Below are 18484 nucleotides of genomic sequence, written 5' to 3'. Positions count from 1 at the left end.
TCGAGGTTGTTAAATCAAAATACATGCACACTCTGTGGACTCAGTAGATAACTCGAGGTGGTTAAATCAAAATACATGCACACTCTGCGGACTCAGGAGATAACTCGAGGTGGTTAAATCAAAATACATGCACACTCTGTGGACTCAGGAGATAACTCGAGGTGGTTAAATCAAAATACACGCACACTCTGCGGACTCAGGAGATAACTCGAGGTGGTTAAATCAAGATACACGCACACTCTGTGGACTCAGGAGATAAATCGAGGTGGCTTTGTTAAATCAAGATACACGCACACTGTGGACTCAGGCGATAACTCGAGGTTGTTAAATCAAGACACACTCTGTGGACTCAGGAGATAACTCGAGGTGGCTTTGTTAAATCAAGATACACGCACACTGTGGACTCAGGCGATAACTCGAGGTTGTTAAATCAAGACACACTCTGTGGAATCCTTTTGTTTCCAATATTCCTTTTTCTTTTCGACTCTTCTGTTCTCCTTTGTAAGTTACACGTGGTGTTTTTTCTGCATTATATATTGCCTCTTGTTCTTTCACTAAGCCTTTATTAAAGGTATATTTATTTTCGTCGATACATATTATCTTTAATAATATTTCCTTTAACCCTCATTAACTGTATCATACTTCCCTTTTCTTCTGTCTTTCTTCCCTCTACTTTATGCTTGCTAGCTATTACTGTTAACAAAACGATCATGTTCCGTTTATACCCGCCAACAGCTAGAAGCTGCACAACCGAGTCTAATATTTCTGTGCCCAACATGGCCAGATGGGTTAAGACGTTCGACTCGTAATCTGAGGGTTGCAGGTTCGAATCCTTGTTGCACCACACATACACGCCCTTTCAGCCCTGAGGGCGTTATAATGTAACGGTCAATCCCACTATTCCTTGGTAAAAGAGTAGCCCAAGAGTTGGCGGTGGGTGGTGATGACAAGTTGCCTTCCCTCTAGTCTTACACTACTAAAGTAGGGACGGCTAGCGCAGATAGCCCTTGAGTAACTTTGTGCGAAATTCAAAGAAACCAAATTAGAGACGACTAGCGCAGATAGCCCTCGTGTGGTTTTGCACCAAATTAAAAACAAACCAAACTGAAATTTCTCAGCGGATACTATTTTGATACTATTATTAGAACAGTGTCGCACTCGATATAATCCTAGTTTTAATATAACATATGATAAGTTTGGCTGCCTCACCTTATCCAACCAGTAGTGTCCAAGCTTAGCAACTGCGACTGAAATCTTAAAACGCGTGCATTTAGCCTGCATCCTGTTGTCAGTGATTCCTATTCGTCAATACGTAATGGAGTTTCGTATTAATAAATGAAATGGTGTATTACAGTGTTATAGCTGAATAATGGTAAAGCGCTAAACAGGGCGAAACGTTTTCCGTTATCTAACGAAACGCAGTTTTTAGGATAAACCATGAGAGGTGGGTGTCGTACAATTATTGGAACAAAACAAATACAACTATGTGGGTATTATTTAAAACGACGAATACGAAAATTTCGAATTGTAACACAAGGTAGCGTTCTCACTCCATCACAATACTGTATAAGAAGCAACACCTCAGTAATGTTATATTATTGGCTGAACAATTAAAGATTTTTATTTGACATAAACATTTAATTATGTCTATAATAGTTCTGATCACAGAAATAACAATGTTTCCTCATACTAATGTTCAGTGTCTCTCCATGTCAATATTAACTATTTGTTGAACATGTGACGTTGTCTGTCAACGTTAGTATTTATTATTTATTGAACATGTGACGTTGTCTGTCAACGTTAATATTTATTATTTGTTGAAATGTGGCATTGTCTGTCTACGTTAATATTTATTATTTGTTGAAATGTGGCATTGTCTGTCTACGTTAATATTTATTATTTGTTGAACATGTGACGATGTCTGTCAACGTTAATATTTATTATTTGTTGAACATGTGACGATGTCTGTCAACGTTAATATTTATTATTTGTTGAACATGTGACGATGTCTGTCAACGTTAATATTTATTATTTATTAAACATGTGACATTGTCTGTCTTCGTTAATATTTATTATTTGTTGAACATGTGACGATGTCTGTCAACGTTAATATTTATTATTTGTTGAACATGTGACGATGTCTGTCAACGTTAATATTTATTATTTGTTGAACATGTGACGATGTCTGTCAACGTTAATATTTATTATTTGTTGAACATGTGACGATGTCTGTCAACGTTAATATTTATTATTTATTAAACATGTGACATTGTCTGTCTTCGTTAATATTTATTATTTGTTGAACATGTGACATTGTCTGTCTTCGTTAATATTTATTATTTGTTGAACATGTGACGATGTCTGTCAACGTTAATATTTATTATTTGTTGAACATGTGACGATGTCTGTCAACGTTAATATTTATTATTTGTTGAACATGTGACGATGTCTGTCAACGTTAATATTTATTATTTATTAAACATGTGACATTGTCTGTCTTCGTTAATATTTATTATTTGTTGAACATGTGACGATGTCTGTCTACGTTAATATTTATTATTTATTGAACATGTGACAATGTCTGTCTACGTTAATATTTATTATTTGTTGAACATGTGACGATGTCTGTCTACGTTAATATTTATTATTTATTAAACATGTGACATTGTCTGTCTTCGTTAATATTTATTATTTGTTGAACATGTGACGATGTCTGTCTACGTTAATATTTATTATTTATTGAGCATGTGACGATGTCTGTCTATGTTAATATTTATTATTTGTTGAACATGTGACGATGTCTGTCTACGTTAATATTTATTATTTGTTGAACATGTGACGATGTCTGTCTACGTTAATATTTATTATTTGTTGAACATGTGACGATGTCTGTCTGTACTAATATTTATTATTTGTTGAAAATGTCATTGTGTCTGTCTATACTAATATTTATTATTTGTTGAACATGTCATTGTGTCTGTCTGTACTAATATTTATTATTTGTTGAATATGTCATTGTGTCTGCCCAAATGATTCTGTATTAAATAGACACAACACGAACAAGGAGATTTATGGTAGGATCTCTTTAATCATATATCCAGTGATTACATTCGCCGGCTAGTTATATCGTTCGTACGATATGGAACAATCACAATTAAGTCGCTTTGTTTGTGGTTTATCTTATCTTAAATCATGGGATATAGATTGACAGACTGGCTGGCACGTGACCAGATAGATTGAAACGTATGAAATATTGTATGAATTACTTTATTACGTTGACATGTAGAAAACAAGTGTTTTGTTTTTACAAAACTGTCCACCTGCATTCCATTTCAGATGTCCAGTGTTTTAAAATGTCCTTGAACCCGTTGTCAAATATCCTGTTGCTTGAAGCTGGTACTTCAGATATACACAGTAAAACAAGTTCCTGACTTCAAAGCTACTCTGACTGATTATTCAACTTTGTGTCACTTAGATATTAAGTTCATAAATCGGGTTTCGATATCCGCTGTTGGACTGAGTAAAGATACCCCACTGTGTAGCTGTGTGCATGGTAACTCTCGAAACGAGGAAGGAACGGGATTTTTGTATCTCCTCTTAGAGTAACCATGTGTGTCAAAGTAAATCCATAAAGTATAAACGTGATTAAATCTGTTACTAAAATCATGAATGTCGTATTCTTTCCCTACTTAAAACACTTGTACCCTACTTATAACGCTTGTACCCTACTTATAACACTTATACGATGACATAAAAACAACAGCATACATGTTTAAAACGGAGATCACTCTTAACATCAACATGGAAATCACATGTACAAGATTGGTTTACTACACATGTAGGACACAAAACAAAGATGTCAAGTAAGACATGATATGCATGTTTATCACTGAAATATCGGTTGTCCAGTGTGTTGTATTATTTTAGTCTTAAGAGAAGGTTGGTTACGTTGTTTTAGGTAGAAACCACTGCCATGTTAGAAAAGACGCCACAAATTATGTGTATGTTTTCTTATAACAAAGCCATAATGGGCTATCTGCTTCGTCCACCGAGGGGAATCGAACCCCTGATTTTAGTTTTCTAAATCCGAAGAAGTCCCCAGTGGGGGACTACAAATTATGTCTCCATCTTCTTACTAGCTTGCACGTCTATTAACTCCACATTCATAAATATGTTAGAATACATGGAAACCTTCCACAATGTACTATTTCATTAAATAAAATTAATGTTCTGGTGTTTCACTTATTCTGATTACCGTCTGTTGTTCTGGTGTGTCACTGATTCTAACTTCATATAAGTCCTATCGTTCAGCCACTACATGGTGAGCTATGGAAGTGAACAGAAAATACTGTCGGCCGAAGCTTTATGGAAGAATAAAAAGCATCAGTATACGTCATTCTTACTGAATATCCGTCGTGAAGACTCGTGCTATTAAAACTGTCACGTGATATTACTCTTTGTACTTTTAATTACGTCAGGGAAGCAGCGTGATAAGCAATGCCGTCGAAACAGTAAAACAGCTTATTTGTTTCGAACTTCGCGCAAAGCTACACGAAGGTTACCTACGCAAGCCGTCCCTAATTTAGCAGTGTAAGACTAGAGGGAAGGCAGGTAGTCGTCACCATTCCAGCTAACTGCTGGGCTGCTCTTTTACCAACGGATAGTAAGATTGACTGTCACATTATAACGCCCCCACGGCTGAAAGGACAAGCACGTAAATCAGAGCCAGTTATTCGGTATATTTCTTTGTTAAGTAATTCAATTGAAACCAATATATTAGTGTTCCTTCTTTCTGTCAATCATGAAAGATAAAATATATCAAAGTCTGCTGGTCCACGTGCCCTCTCCGTAAGTGACACGGTGAAAAACCTCTTTAGATACTCATGTTCAACACAGTGTAATTAGTTCCTTGCTCATCTGCGTGTTTAACATAAAAACAAAAAACAAGCCCTCCTTCAGTACAATAACGTTATCTGTCATGTACATAAAGCCCTCCTTCAGTACAATAACGTTATCTGTCATGTACATAAAGCCCTCCTTCAGTACAATAAATTTATCTGTCATGTGCATAAAGCCCTCCTTCAGTACAGTAACTTTATCTGTCATGTACATAAAGCTCTCCTTCAGTACAGTAACTTTATCTGTCATGTTCATAAAGCCCTCCTTCAGTACAGTAACTTTATCTGTCATGTTCATAAAGCCCTCCTTCAGTACAGTAACTTTATCTGTCATGTGCATGTTGGATGAAGTGGAAAATTTTACGAGAGAAAAGAATACATACATGGATTTCATAATGAAATAAATAGAAGATTCCTTAATTTATTCAAATTAATTTAACTATAGACAACTGGACTTAACCAAATTAATATAACTGTAGACAACTGGACTTAACCAAATTAATATAACTGTAGACACCTGGACAGATGAAGGGGAGATCTTCTTATCTTATTCAAATTAACATAACAATTTATTGGACTGGGCAGATGAAGGGGAGATCTCCTTAACTTATTCAAATTAATTTATGCATAAATGACTGGACAGTTGAAGGGGATATCTTCTTAACTTATTCAAGTTAATTTAATTATAAACGATTGGACAGGTGAAGATGGAGATCTCCAACACATAACCCAATTAATTTAACTATAAGCGATTGGACAGATAAAGGGGAAATCTCCTTAGCGTAACCAAATTAAGTTAATTATAAACAGTCGGACAGATGAGCTATCGCTTTTCGAGGTTCAGTTTCCAGTTACTAAGCTCGATCAATGTATGAACGTAAAGTGTGCTGTTATTAATACATAAGGTGGCAAAGTTTTTAAGCTCTACATCCATTAGGTTGAACAACATAAAGTAATTGTATTGAATTAAATAAACCTACAATTTTAAGTAATTGTATTGTATTAAATAAACCTACAATTTTAAGTAATTGTATTGTATTAAATAAACCTACAATTTTTACCAACACGGTCATTAGGTTTATGGCTTTAATATACAGACATGTTTGTAACAGGACGGAATTTTTTCCACTTCTCAACTGTACAGTGAAATGCAGAAAATCCTGAGAGTAAAAATTTGTCTGACAAAATAAGTAACACACATCAGACAATTCTCAGCTAGTTTTGTAGTTTTATATAAATAAAACTCATCAGACAATTCTCAGCAAGTTTTGTGGTTTTAAATAAGTAAAACACATCAAACAGCCCTAAACTAGTTTTGTAGTTTTAAATAAGTAAAACACATCAGACAGCCCTAAACTAGTTTTGTAGTTTTAAATAAGTAAAACACATCAGACAGCCTTAAACTAGTTTTGTGGTTTTAAATAAAACACATCAGACAGCCCTAAACTAGTTTTGTGGTTTTAAATAAGTAAAACACATCAGACAATTCCAAGCTAGTTTTGTAGTTTTAAAGTACAAATATATATGGAGAAGGTTTTACCTGCATCATACTGCCTTTGAGTGTGCAGAAAATTAAATCCTTTAAGAGAAAGCTGGTTTTACTGGCAGCTGTCAGCGACACCTACATAAATGTTTTCAGCGTCGTGATAAATTTAAAAGAGAAGGAATCCAACACAGTTACATTTCGGGACCATCATCTACAGTTATTTGATTACGTTTTTACTTTTACCAACATCTGGTTAATCACGTGGTTGGTAGCACAGAAATATATTTCGAATCGGCGTAACAGAAGCACAGTATGCGTGTGACAACTAATTCTCGACTTGTTAGTGGATTACCCTGAATCACATCTCACCAGTGAAGGTCTTGATAATGTGGCACGTGAAATTAGTGCCGCAGACGAACCACAAGGTTAATACATACCCGCATTAGATATTTTTTTATATGTGAAACAAAGCAGTATCGGTAGATATTTAATGAAAGTAGTGGGACACATACGTGAACAAGCATACTGCACAGGATATATAAACTACATAATGTGACACACGTGTAATCAGATGTACTATGTGTAGAGATCTTCCATCACTAAGTGTGGCACATATGTAAATAAGTATTCTAAACGGGATATATAATCTACATAGGGTGACACATATGTAACAGATATACTATATATATAAATATATATATATAGTGTGACTATAGTGTGACAGATATGGTAAACAGATGAAACACGTGTAAAGAGGTATACCACCTGTGATGTATACTCAGTATGATGAAACACCTACACAAACAGATGTACAACCATGATGTATGTAATCAGTATAATGTGAGGTAGGGACGCAACCAGGTAGTTATGTAATAATGTATATTAGAAAATATATTCATTTATTGGTATTTAATTCAAGTATTATAATTATAGCAAATTGTTGATAAATTTATGTAGAGACCAGAAATAGAAATTCTACCCTTTTTATTATTTGATTTTCATTACCCCCTCCTGCGCATGACTGAGCTGCCGTGACTAATAAATCTTTAGTTTGCAGTGTGTCTAATTTTGCCTATTAGCGCGTGCGCAAAAATTCGCTTTTTTTTTTTCAGCAGGCCATTCATAATGTTTAACACAAAATATTTACATCATATGATGTCAACTGCAATTGAAAAGTCAACCAACACACTCGTTTCCGAAAGGGTTAACACATATTATCCTTCAGTGTTATAGGATGTTCAAACCACCAAAGTTACACCGAATAAACATAACTTGCGAATTCCGTTGTTCGTTTCTGTAGTTACACGTCAAGAGGTAATTTCCTGAACATGTAGCACGAGATAACATTTATGATAACACTACACTCTGCACGTGACGTTTTTATTACTTGTGGAATTACTAAATATTTTAAGTGTTCTGACTGGTTATAAATGAAACATCCTGTTGTTACAAATTTCACCCGACAAACATATAAAATAACATTGTGGTTATGTTTCGCTACAAGTTAGATTACTGCAGTTTTAGGCCCTGGAAAGTACTGGAAACAACCAGAAGTTAATTATCTTAGGATGAGATGGGCAGAACACAAATAGCCCATTGTAACTAAACCGTCACGAGTAAACACACTATGATTATTGTCCTAATTAGACTAATCTACGCCAAACTGTTGATGTTTCTTACATCTACAAGAACCTGCAGGTATTTAGATCCTATAATTCACGCATAATAATGTGTGAGCACATTATTTGCGTCCACCAATGAGAGATATCAGTACATTCAATAATATTTAACACTTCTATACATTTACCAATCAGAGACACCATTACATTCGTCAATATGCAATACTTTTATATGTTCACCAATGAGAAATACTATTGCACTCAACAATATTAAACACTACAGTATATTCTCCAATGATAAACACAATTATTAAACCTTTACTTCATCCACCAATGACAGACACCATTAGTAAAAACTCAATACGCCCATCAGTGATAGAGTGTGCATCTTATCCTAATAGTCGGTCCTTCGGTACTCACCGATAGTAGAGACAACGGTTCCCACGAAGTAGAAAGCTCCCGGAAGGTCCCACCGAGGGCGTTTGTTGATCAAACCAGCTTGGAAAGCAGATCCAAATTCCTCTAGAAGCTCTTCCAAGTCTGTCTTGTTTACTGTTTCGTTGTACTTGGCCCAGAAGTTGGCGAGCACCGCTTGGTAGCGCTGACGACTCAAGTCCTCGTGGTCACGTTCTGTAAAGTGAAATGCCACAGCTCCGAGAAGCATGTACGCCACCATAACAAGAGCCAGGAGAAGAAACCGTGCGTTGTCCTCATGTAAGTGTAAGACATTACAACAACCCTTTCTTGGCGAAGCCATTCTTTGGGCTGGACTCACCTCTAAAAGCTAAAATAACGTTGTACACACTCTTGGCTGTTGGACTTAGTCAGAAAGTTGACGTGTGGATGATACCTTGTAGTCGTTGTCTACACTCCTGGCGAGTGGACATTGGTCAAACAGAACAGAAAATTCACGTGCAGGTACTATGTAGTCATTGTCTATCTACATTTTTGGTGGATGGACACTGGTCAAACAGAACAGACGTTAGTCAGTCAGTAAAAGAACGATCAGGTGAAGTTAACATCTTCTTCTGATTCCTCGAGCTAATCTAATGATTTCTGATTTCATGTGAGACCGAGCGACTTGAGATAAGTCGAATTTTTGACAAATGCGTTCACACTCTGTTCCTTCCAGAAACTGGCCCTAAAGTTTCGTTTTATACAATTTGAGAATCAATAAATCAAAATAGCTAAGACTTAACAACACATTCAAATTAACAGAGAACTTTGTAGGATGGACAGACTGGGACATGTTGGAATTTGTATAACAGCAGAGTTGCTCACGGGTAAGATACGTTTACAAACAACTCGCTTTACTATTTACTGACCTTTAGTTAACACATTTAGACACGTTATAAAACAACGTGATAATCTACATATCGAATTACTTCAGGTCATTTAACCAGCTCTCGACCATATAGAGATGAAAGAAACAAAACATTCTCTACTCGTATTCTGAAAACGTTCACATGGCCACGTGGTGTTGCCTAGACTCGCCCTCGCCTTACTGTAGCTGGCTTTACTGCATGAGCTTCCAGGTGATGTGTGTCGATGTCAGCGCCATCGCACGAATATAGAGAAACATTAATCGATCTGAGACTCAAACAAATCAAGCCAAATACTTGTTCTCCCACCGATAGATATGGTTGAAAGTTAGAAACGGGACAGTGAAGAGATTTAGGATTAAACATAGTGATGTAAAGAGATTTGGGACTAAATGTTGTGATGTGAAAAGATTTAGGATTAAGCGTAGTGATGTAAAGAGATTTAGGTTTAAACGTAGTAATGTGAAGAGATTTAGGATTAAATGTAATAATGTGAAGAGATTTTAGACTAAACGTTGTGATGTGGAGATTTAGGATTAAATGTAGTGATGAGCAGAGAGTTGGGATAGAACGTTGTGATGTGAAGAGATTTAGGACTAAACGTAGTGATGAGCAGAGAGTTGGGACATAACGTTGTAATGTGAAGAGATTTGGGATACAACGTTGTGATGTGAATAGATTTAGGACTAAACGTAGTGATGCTTTAGTGAGTAACCTGTTAACTTTCCTAGAAGAAGAAAAAAAAGTAATTGTTTTGTAAAAAAACTGTCAAATGTTGGTAATTTATAATGACAAACTTATTACTAAACGTCTAAACTTAAATTTATAAACTTGTCGAAACCAAACGCTGCGAACAAGGAACACATTTTCTGATGTCAGATTTAAAAAAAAAATTACTTCAAAACAAGGAACAAGGTACCTGTTGCTACCCTAAGAATTTCGTCTGCTGGTACACTAAAGTTTTAAGAACAAGACTAGAAACAAGTGGTCCATTGCTACTCTAATATAACAACAAACAATGAACCAGCTGGTGTTGCCACAACAACAATTTTACGACAAGACAAGGAATAAGCTATCTGTTGCGAGAATACAACTTTCGTGACAAGGACCTGTGTGTTAAAACTAAGATTTGTAGAACACAAAGAACTCATCTCTCTGTTGCTACACTGCGAATTTTACAGAAAGACAAGAGACCAGATCTGTGTTGCTATAATTATAATTTCGGCACAATAATTTAGTTAACTGTCACTACACTAAAAAAATAAAATGCGTGTATATTTTGTGGACTGTGCGGTGTAGAAAACACGATCTTCATAAAAAAGTTTTTATTATTTAATCACTGATGGTATTATTTCGTGAGACAGCTGATTAGTATTTCACTACTGGCGTTACACGTATTGTTATCTTACTACAAGTATTGTAGGTCGTTATCTAACTAAAAATTAGAACATCTTGTGATAAGTTGGCATTATCTTTCTCAGGAATGAGCAAGTCTTGGATGCAATAATGGCCTATTATTGTTTCAACTGACAGACATGACAGTTGTTTAATATTTCAAGAAACTAATATGACACTATTACTGTTTAAACTAACAGACATGACAGTTGTTTAATATTTCAAGAAACTAATATGACACACTATTTTTGTTTAAACTAACAGACATGACAGTTGTTTAATATTTCAAGAAACTAATATGACACACTATTATTGTTTAAACTAACAGACATGACAGTTGTTTAATATTTCAATAAACTAATATGACACACTATTATTGTTTAAACTGACAGACATGACAGTTGTTTAATATTTCAAGAAACTAATATTACACACTATTATTGTTTCAACTGACAGACATGACAGTTCTTTAATATTTCAAGAAACTAATATGACACACTATTATTGTTTAAACTAACAGACATGACAGTTCTTTAATATTTCAAGAAACTAATATGACACACTATTATTGTTTAAACTAACAGACATGACAGTTCTTTAATATTTCAAGAAACTAATATGACACACTATTATTGTTTCAACTGACAGACATGACAGTTCTTTAATATTTCAAGAAACTAATATGACACACTATTATTGTTTAAACTAACAGACATGACAGTTGTTTAATATTTCAAGAAACTAATATGACACACCATTATTGTTTAAACTAACAGACATGACAGTTGTTTAATATTTCAAGAAACTAATATGACACACTATTATTGTTTCAACTGATAGACATGACAGTTGTTTAATAATTCAAGAAACTAATATGGCACAATATTATTGTTTAAACTAACAGACGTGACAGTTGTTTAATATTTCAAGAAACTAATATGACACACTATTATTGTTTAAACTAACAGACATGACAGTTGTTTAATATTTCAAGAAACTAATATGACACACTATTATTGTTTAAACTAACAGACATGACAGTTGTTTAATATTTCAAGAAACTAATATGACACTATTACTGTTTAAACTAACAGACATGACAGTTGTTTAATATTTCAAGAAACTAATATGACACACTATTATTGTTTAAACTGACAGACATGACAGTTGTTTAATATTTCAAGAAACTAATATGACACACTATTATTGTTTAAACTAACAGACATGACAGTTGTTTAATATTTCAAGAAACTAATATGACACGCTATTATTGTTTAAACTAACAGACATGACAGTTGTTTAATATTTCAAGAAACTAATATGACACTATTACTGTTTAAACTAACAGACATGACAGTTGTTTAATATTTCAAGAAACTAATATGACTCACTATTATTGTTTAAACTAACAGACATGACAGTTGTTTAATATTTCAACTAATATGACACACTATTATTGTTTCAACTGACAGACATGACAGTTGTTTAATATTTCAAGAAACTAATATGACACTATTACTGTTTAAACTAACAGACATGACAGTTGTTTAATATTTCAAGAAACTAATATGACACACTATTTTTTTGTTTAAACTAACAGACATGACAGTTGTTTAATATTTCAAGAAACTAATATGACACACTATTATTGTTTAAACTAACAGACATGACAGTTGTTTAATATTTCAATAAACTAATATGACACACTATTATTGTTTAAACTGACAGACATGACAGTTGTTTAATATTTCAAGAAACTAATATTACACACTATTATTGTTTCAACTGACAGACATGACAGTTCTTTAATATTTCAAGAAACTAATATGACACACTATTATTGTTTAAACTAACAGACATGACAGTTCTTTAATATTTCAAGAAACTAATATGACACACTATTATTGTTTAAACTAACAGACATGACAGTTCTTTAATATTTCAAGAAACTAATATGACACACTATTATTGTTTCAACTGACAGACATGACAGTTCTTTAATATTTCAAGAAACTAATATGACACACTATTATTGTTTAAACTAACAGACATGACAGTTGTTTAATATTTCAAGAAACTAATATGACACACCATTATTGTTTAAACTAACAGACATGACAGTTGTTTAATATTTCAAGAAACTAATATGACACACTATTATTGTTTCAACTGATAGACATGACAGTTGTTTAATAATTCAAGAAACTAATATGGCACAATATTATTGTTTAAACTAACAGACGTGACAGTTGTTTAATATTTCAAGAAACTAATATGACACACTATTATTGTTTAAACTAACAGACATGACAGTTGTTTAATATTTCAAGAAACTAATATGACACACTATTATTGTTTAAACTAACAGACATGACAGTTGTTTAATATTTCAAGAAACTAATATGACACTATTACTGTTTAAACTAACAGACATGACAGTTGTTTAATATTTCAAGAAACTAATATGACACACTATTATTGTTTAAACTGACAGACATGACAGTTGTTTAATATTTCAAGAAACTAATATGACACACTATTATTGTTTAAACTAACAGACATGACAGTTGTTTAATATTTCAAGAAACTAATATGACACGCTATTATTGTTTAAACTAACAGACATGACAGTTGTTTAATATTTCAAGAAACTAATATGACACTATTACTGTTTAAACTAACAGACATGACAGTTGTTTAATATTTCAAGAAACTAATATGACACACTATTATTGTTTAAACTGACAGACATGACAGTTGTTTAATATTTCAAGAAACTAATATGACTCACTATTATTGTTTAAACTAACAGACATGACAGTTGTTTAATATTTCAACTAATATGACACACTATTATTGTTTCAACTGACAGACATGACAGTTGTTTAATATTTCAACTAATATGACACACTATTATTGTTTGAACTGACAGACATGACAGTTGTTTAATATTTCAAGAAACTAATATGACACTATTACTGTTTAAACTAACAGACATGACAGTTGTTTAATATTTCAAGAAACTAATATGACACACTATTTTTGTTTAAACTAACAGACATGACAGTTGTTTAATATTTCAATAAACTAATATGACACACTATTATTGTTTAAACTGACAGACATGACAGTTGTTTAATATTTCAAGAAACTAATATTACACACTATTATTGTTTCAACTGACAGACATGACAGTTCTTTAATATTTCAAGAAACTAATATGACACACTATTATTGTTTAAACTAACAGACATGACAGTTCTTTAATATTTCAAGAAACTAATATGACACACTATTATTGTTTAAACTAACAGACATGACAGTTCTTTAATATTTCAAGAAACTAATATGACACACTATTATTGTTTCAACTGACAGACATGACAGTTCTTTAATATTTCAAGAAACTAATATGACACACTATTATTGTTTAAACTAACAGACATGACAGTTGTTTAATATTTCAAGAAACTAATATGACACACCATTATTGTTTAAACTAACAGACATGACAGTTGTTTAATATTTCAAGAAACTAATATGACACACTATTATTGTTTCAACTGATAGACATGACAGTTGTTTAATAATTCAAGAAACTAATATGGCACAATGTTATTGTTTAAACTAACAGACGTGACAGTTGTTTAATAATTCAAGAAACTAATATGGCACAATATTATTGTTTAAACTAACAGACGTGACAGTTCTTTAATATCTCGACTGATGGACATCACGAATTGCAGCAAATAGACACATGACAGCTAATTTGGTTTCAACAGACATGGCGTTCTTTATTATTTTAGCTAATGGACATCACGTATTGAAGCAAACAGACACATGACAGCTAATTTGGTTTCAACAGACATGACGGTTTTTTATTATTTCGATTCCCCTCGGTGGACTCAGCAGATAGCCCGATGTGTCTTTGCTGGAAGAAAAAGCACACACAAACACCACACACACTCTTTGTTATTTCAACTAATAGACATCAAAGTTATTTATTATTGAAACAAACAAACATGACGCCTATTTCAGTTTCAACAGACATAATTTTTATATACTTTGTACAACGTATTATTAATTCACCTGAGAAACATGAGGTTAGTTTTTGTTTTAACAAACAGAGATGCCAATCTATTATTTTCCAACAAAGTGACATGAAGGCCTACTATTGTTTCAACAGATTAACTGTTGCTTTGCGAACGTTAATCAGATCTTAATATAAAACAGAAATGTCGTCTTCTGTTATCTCAACAGTCAGTTGTGGTCTATCAAAATTCTTAAGTCCACTAATTCTTTTCTGTCTAAAGTTCCATTAAAAGAGACGTAACAGTTCTTTATTGTTTCAACCAGAGACATAACAATTCTTTATTGTTTCAACCAGCCAACATAACAATTCTTTATTGTTTCAAACAGCCGCCCCCCGCTAGTACAGCGGTATGTCTTCGGATTTACAACGCTAAAATCAGGAGTTCGATTCCCCTCGGTGGGCCGAGCAGATAGCCCTTTGTGGGTTTGCTATACGGAAAAAAAAAATTAAATCAGCCAACATAACAATTCTTTATCGTTTCAACAAACTGTCTGGACAGCCTATCATTGTTTCAACAAATATAAATATTATTGTTAGGAGAGAATATTTACAATACATTTGTAATAGAAGTTAAAATATAGAGATTTTGATTGAACTGCTTATGTGTGTTCGATTTTTTCAAAAACTTTAAAAAAAAGCATTTTTAAAATATAATGCAATGAGAACAACATTTATAGTAGAAAAATAAAACATGCATTAATTATTCTTGCATTAAACCTAATTTAACTCAAAACACAGATGTCACTATATGTTTCTAAATTGTAACAAAATGCTCACGCACTATTTAGCAAAATAGAGACAGTTACTTGATGAAGGCCTCACCAGCAGTTGAAACGATACAAAAAATAAATAAATAAAAATAAATAACCATCCCAAAAAAAATGTATCTTTGAGCTTTTACTTAAATATGAAAGCTCTTTCTTACTTCAAGGAATTGACACGATAACCTATTGTTGTTTTAACAAACTGATACGTTAACCTATTATTGTTTTACTAAACTGACACGTTAGCCTATTATTGTTTTACCAAACTGACACGTTAGCCTATTATTGTTTTACCAAACTGACACGTTAGCCTATTATTGTTTTACTAAACTGACACGTTAGCCTATTATTGTTTTACCAAACTGACACGTTAGCCTATTATTGTTTTACCAAACTGACACGTTAGCCTATTATTGTTTCATTAAACCGACACGGTAACCTACTATTGTTTCAACAAACCGACACGTTAACCTACTATTGTTTTAACAAACTGACACGTTAACCTACTATTGTTTCAACAAACTTATATGGCAACATATTATTTTAACAAACATTGTTGTAACAAACTGACATAATCTAGAATTGTTTTAACGGACGGGAAAGTTGTTTATTATTTCAACTAAGAGTTATAACAACTACTTAGTGTTTAAACGAACGGAGATCATTATTCTTTATTCAACTACACACGACACTCCGAACAAAGCAATTGTTGCTCTTTTCATTTTTGTTTGTCCATCTTGACAATTATTTATTGTTTCAAAAAAACCGACAGGATAAACTGTTTTAATTCAACAGACACGACAGTTTTTGACAGACACGACAATATTTGATTATTTAAAGAAACTTGCGTAATATCCTATTACTGTTTAAACTAACAGACATGACAGTTCTTTAATATTTCAAGACACTGATATTATAACCGATTATTGTTTAACCTAAGAGGCATGACAGTTCTTTATATTTGAAGAAACTGACATTATAACCGATTATTGTTTAACCTAAAAGACGTGACAGTTCTTAAATATTTCAAGAAAGTGATATATTATAACTTATTATTCTTTAAATTAACAGCCATGACAGTTCTTTAATATTTTAAGGAAGTGATATGACAACTCATTACTGTGTAAATTAAGAGACACTAAAGTTTTAATTTATACAACTGACTTGACAGATCCTTCATGTTTCAAGAATTTAATGTACACTTAATTATTATTGGTCTATTTGATGTGACGTATTTGTTTCAGTAGATGTTTTGATGATATTTAGTGCTACAAATTGACAATGGTTACTTTGGCATTTCTATACTTTGCGGTAACATTCTGAACAAGCATTTATTCGGAAATTTATACCTAAAATGTTAGCAGATTTAGACTGTGTAAATCAGAGTGTAATAAGAAGCACTCACATATAACTACTTCCACGTGACATCAGCACGTGATGGTTCAAACTGATTCCCGGATACGGCCTGAGAGGTCAATACATCACGTTAAGGTTCTCCAGTGAGAAGGCAGGAAGTCAAACTTAAGTGTCAGAAGAGTAGGCTGGTCAGCTCGGAGTTGACAAATATTCTTTGTCCTTCTCTTTGAACAGGTCAATGTTGTTTTTGAGCAGACAAAGTCCAGCAAAATAGTTCATCTGTAAGAAAAAAAACACTAATAAAACTAAAAAAGGAAAACAGAAGATGGGCGTGGATGACACGACCTCGTTAGGTGCTACTTGTTTCTGGAAACTTTCGTTGATGTCATGAAGTTGTTGATATGAGATGAAGAAAGATTCAGAAACTGATACAGGTCAACAGAAATACTTACAATCTCTGAGGCTTCTTTATCTGTATCACACGTTACAGTTGGAACTCCTTAAAATAGTTGAGGTTTTCTCAGATAAATTTGTAACCCTCAACTATATAACACGTGACTCTTAGAACTCCTTACAATGCTTAGTTTCCCAGATAAAAAAATTTGTTACCTTCAACTACATAACACGTGACTGTTAGAACTCGTTATAGTGGTTGAGGTTTCTCAGATATATAGATTTGTTACCTTCAACTATATAACACGTAAAGTTGTGAATCCCAGTGTCACGAAGATCACCAACACCACACCGCTATCGAAACAGAATTTTGTTGTCTCACTGATCAATAGGAATCTGTATTGAATCTTGTTTAGATCTGTATCGAAAATTATATCATCAATACCTTCAAAGAAAGTCTCACGAAGAATGTACAATTTGTTGTCCACATTAGAAAAGATCTCGAGGAATACTTTGGAGACGTGAGGAACAGCTGCGAGATAATTACTGGTTATTTTATATTATTTAGAGGAACACTTTGGAGACGTAAGGAACAGCTGCAAGATAATTACTGGTTATTTTATATTATTTAGAGGAACACTTTAGAGACATAAGGAAAAGCTGCGAGATAATTACTGGTTAGTTTATATTATTTAGAGGAACAGTTTGGAGACGTAAGGAACAGCTGCAAGATAATTACTGGTTATTTTATATTATTTAGCGGAACACTTTGGAGACGTAAGGAACAGCTGCAAGATAATTACTGGTTATTTTATATTATTTAGAGGAACACTTTAGAGACATAAGGAAAAGCTGCGAGATAATTACTGGTTAGTTTATATTATTTAGAGGAACAGTTTGGAGACGTGAGGAGCAGCTCCGAGATAATTACTGGTTTTTTTATATTATTTGGAGGAACACTTTGGTGTCGTAAGATAATTACCGGTTATTTCATACCTTCTCAATAGACAGCTTTGAAATGTAAGAAACAGCCTCGATAAACAGGTACTGTTACATTTCGGAGATACAAGGAATAGCAGCGATAAATAACACAAGGTAATTCTGTTTCAGATGGATAAGACACATGCAACATAAGACATATGCAACATAAGACATATA

General features: G+C 33.2%; 1 protein-coding gene across 1 annotated transcript in view; it reads right to left on the bottom strand.

Annotated features, from left to right (window-relative positions):
* Positions 1-9443, bottom strand: part of LOC143226769 (potassium channel subfamily K member 13-like) — an 88792-nt gene extending 79349 nt beyond the window's left edge. The window contains exon 1 of the mRNA XM_076458165.1: positions 8424-9443. Coding sequence (XP_076314280.1) covers positions 8424-8760 — 337 coding nt within the window. The 5' untranslated portion in view covers positions 8761-9443. The remainder of the gene's footprint in view (positions 1-8423) is intronic.
* Between the last annotated feature and the right edge of the window lie 9041 nt (positions 9444-18484).

Source organism: Tachypleus tridentatus, chromosome 9, assembly GCF_004210375.1.
Source record: "Tachypleus tridentatus isolate NWPU-2018 chromosome 9, ASM421037v1, whole genome shotgun sequence".
In the NCBI taxonomy this organism is placed as follows: Eukaryota; Metazoa; Arthropoda; class Merostomata; order Xiphosura; family Limulidae; genus Tachypleus; species Tachypleus tridentatus.
Note: the sequence above shows the minus strand (reverse complement) of the source record. Positions and strands in the feature narration are given on the sequence as shown.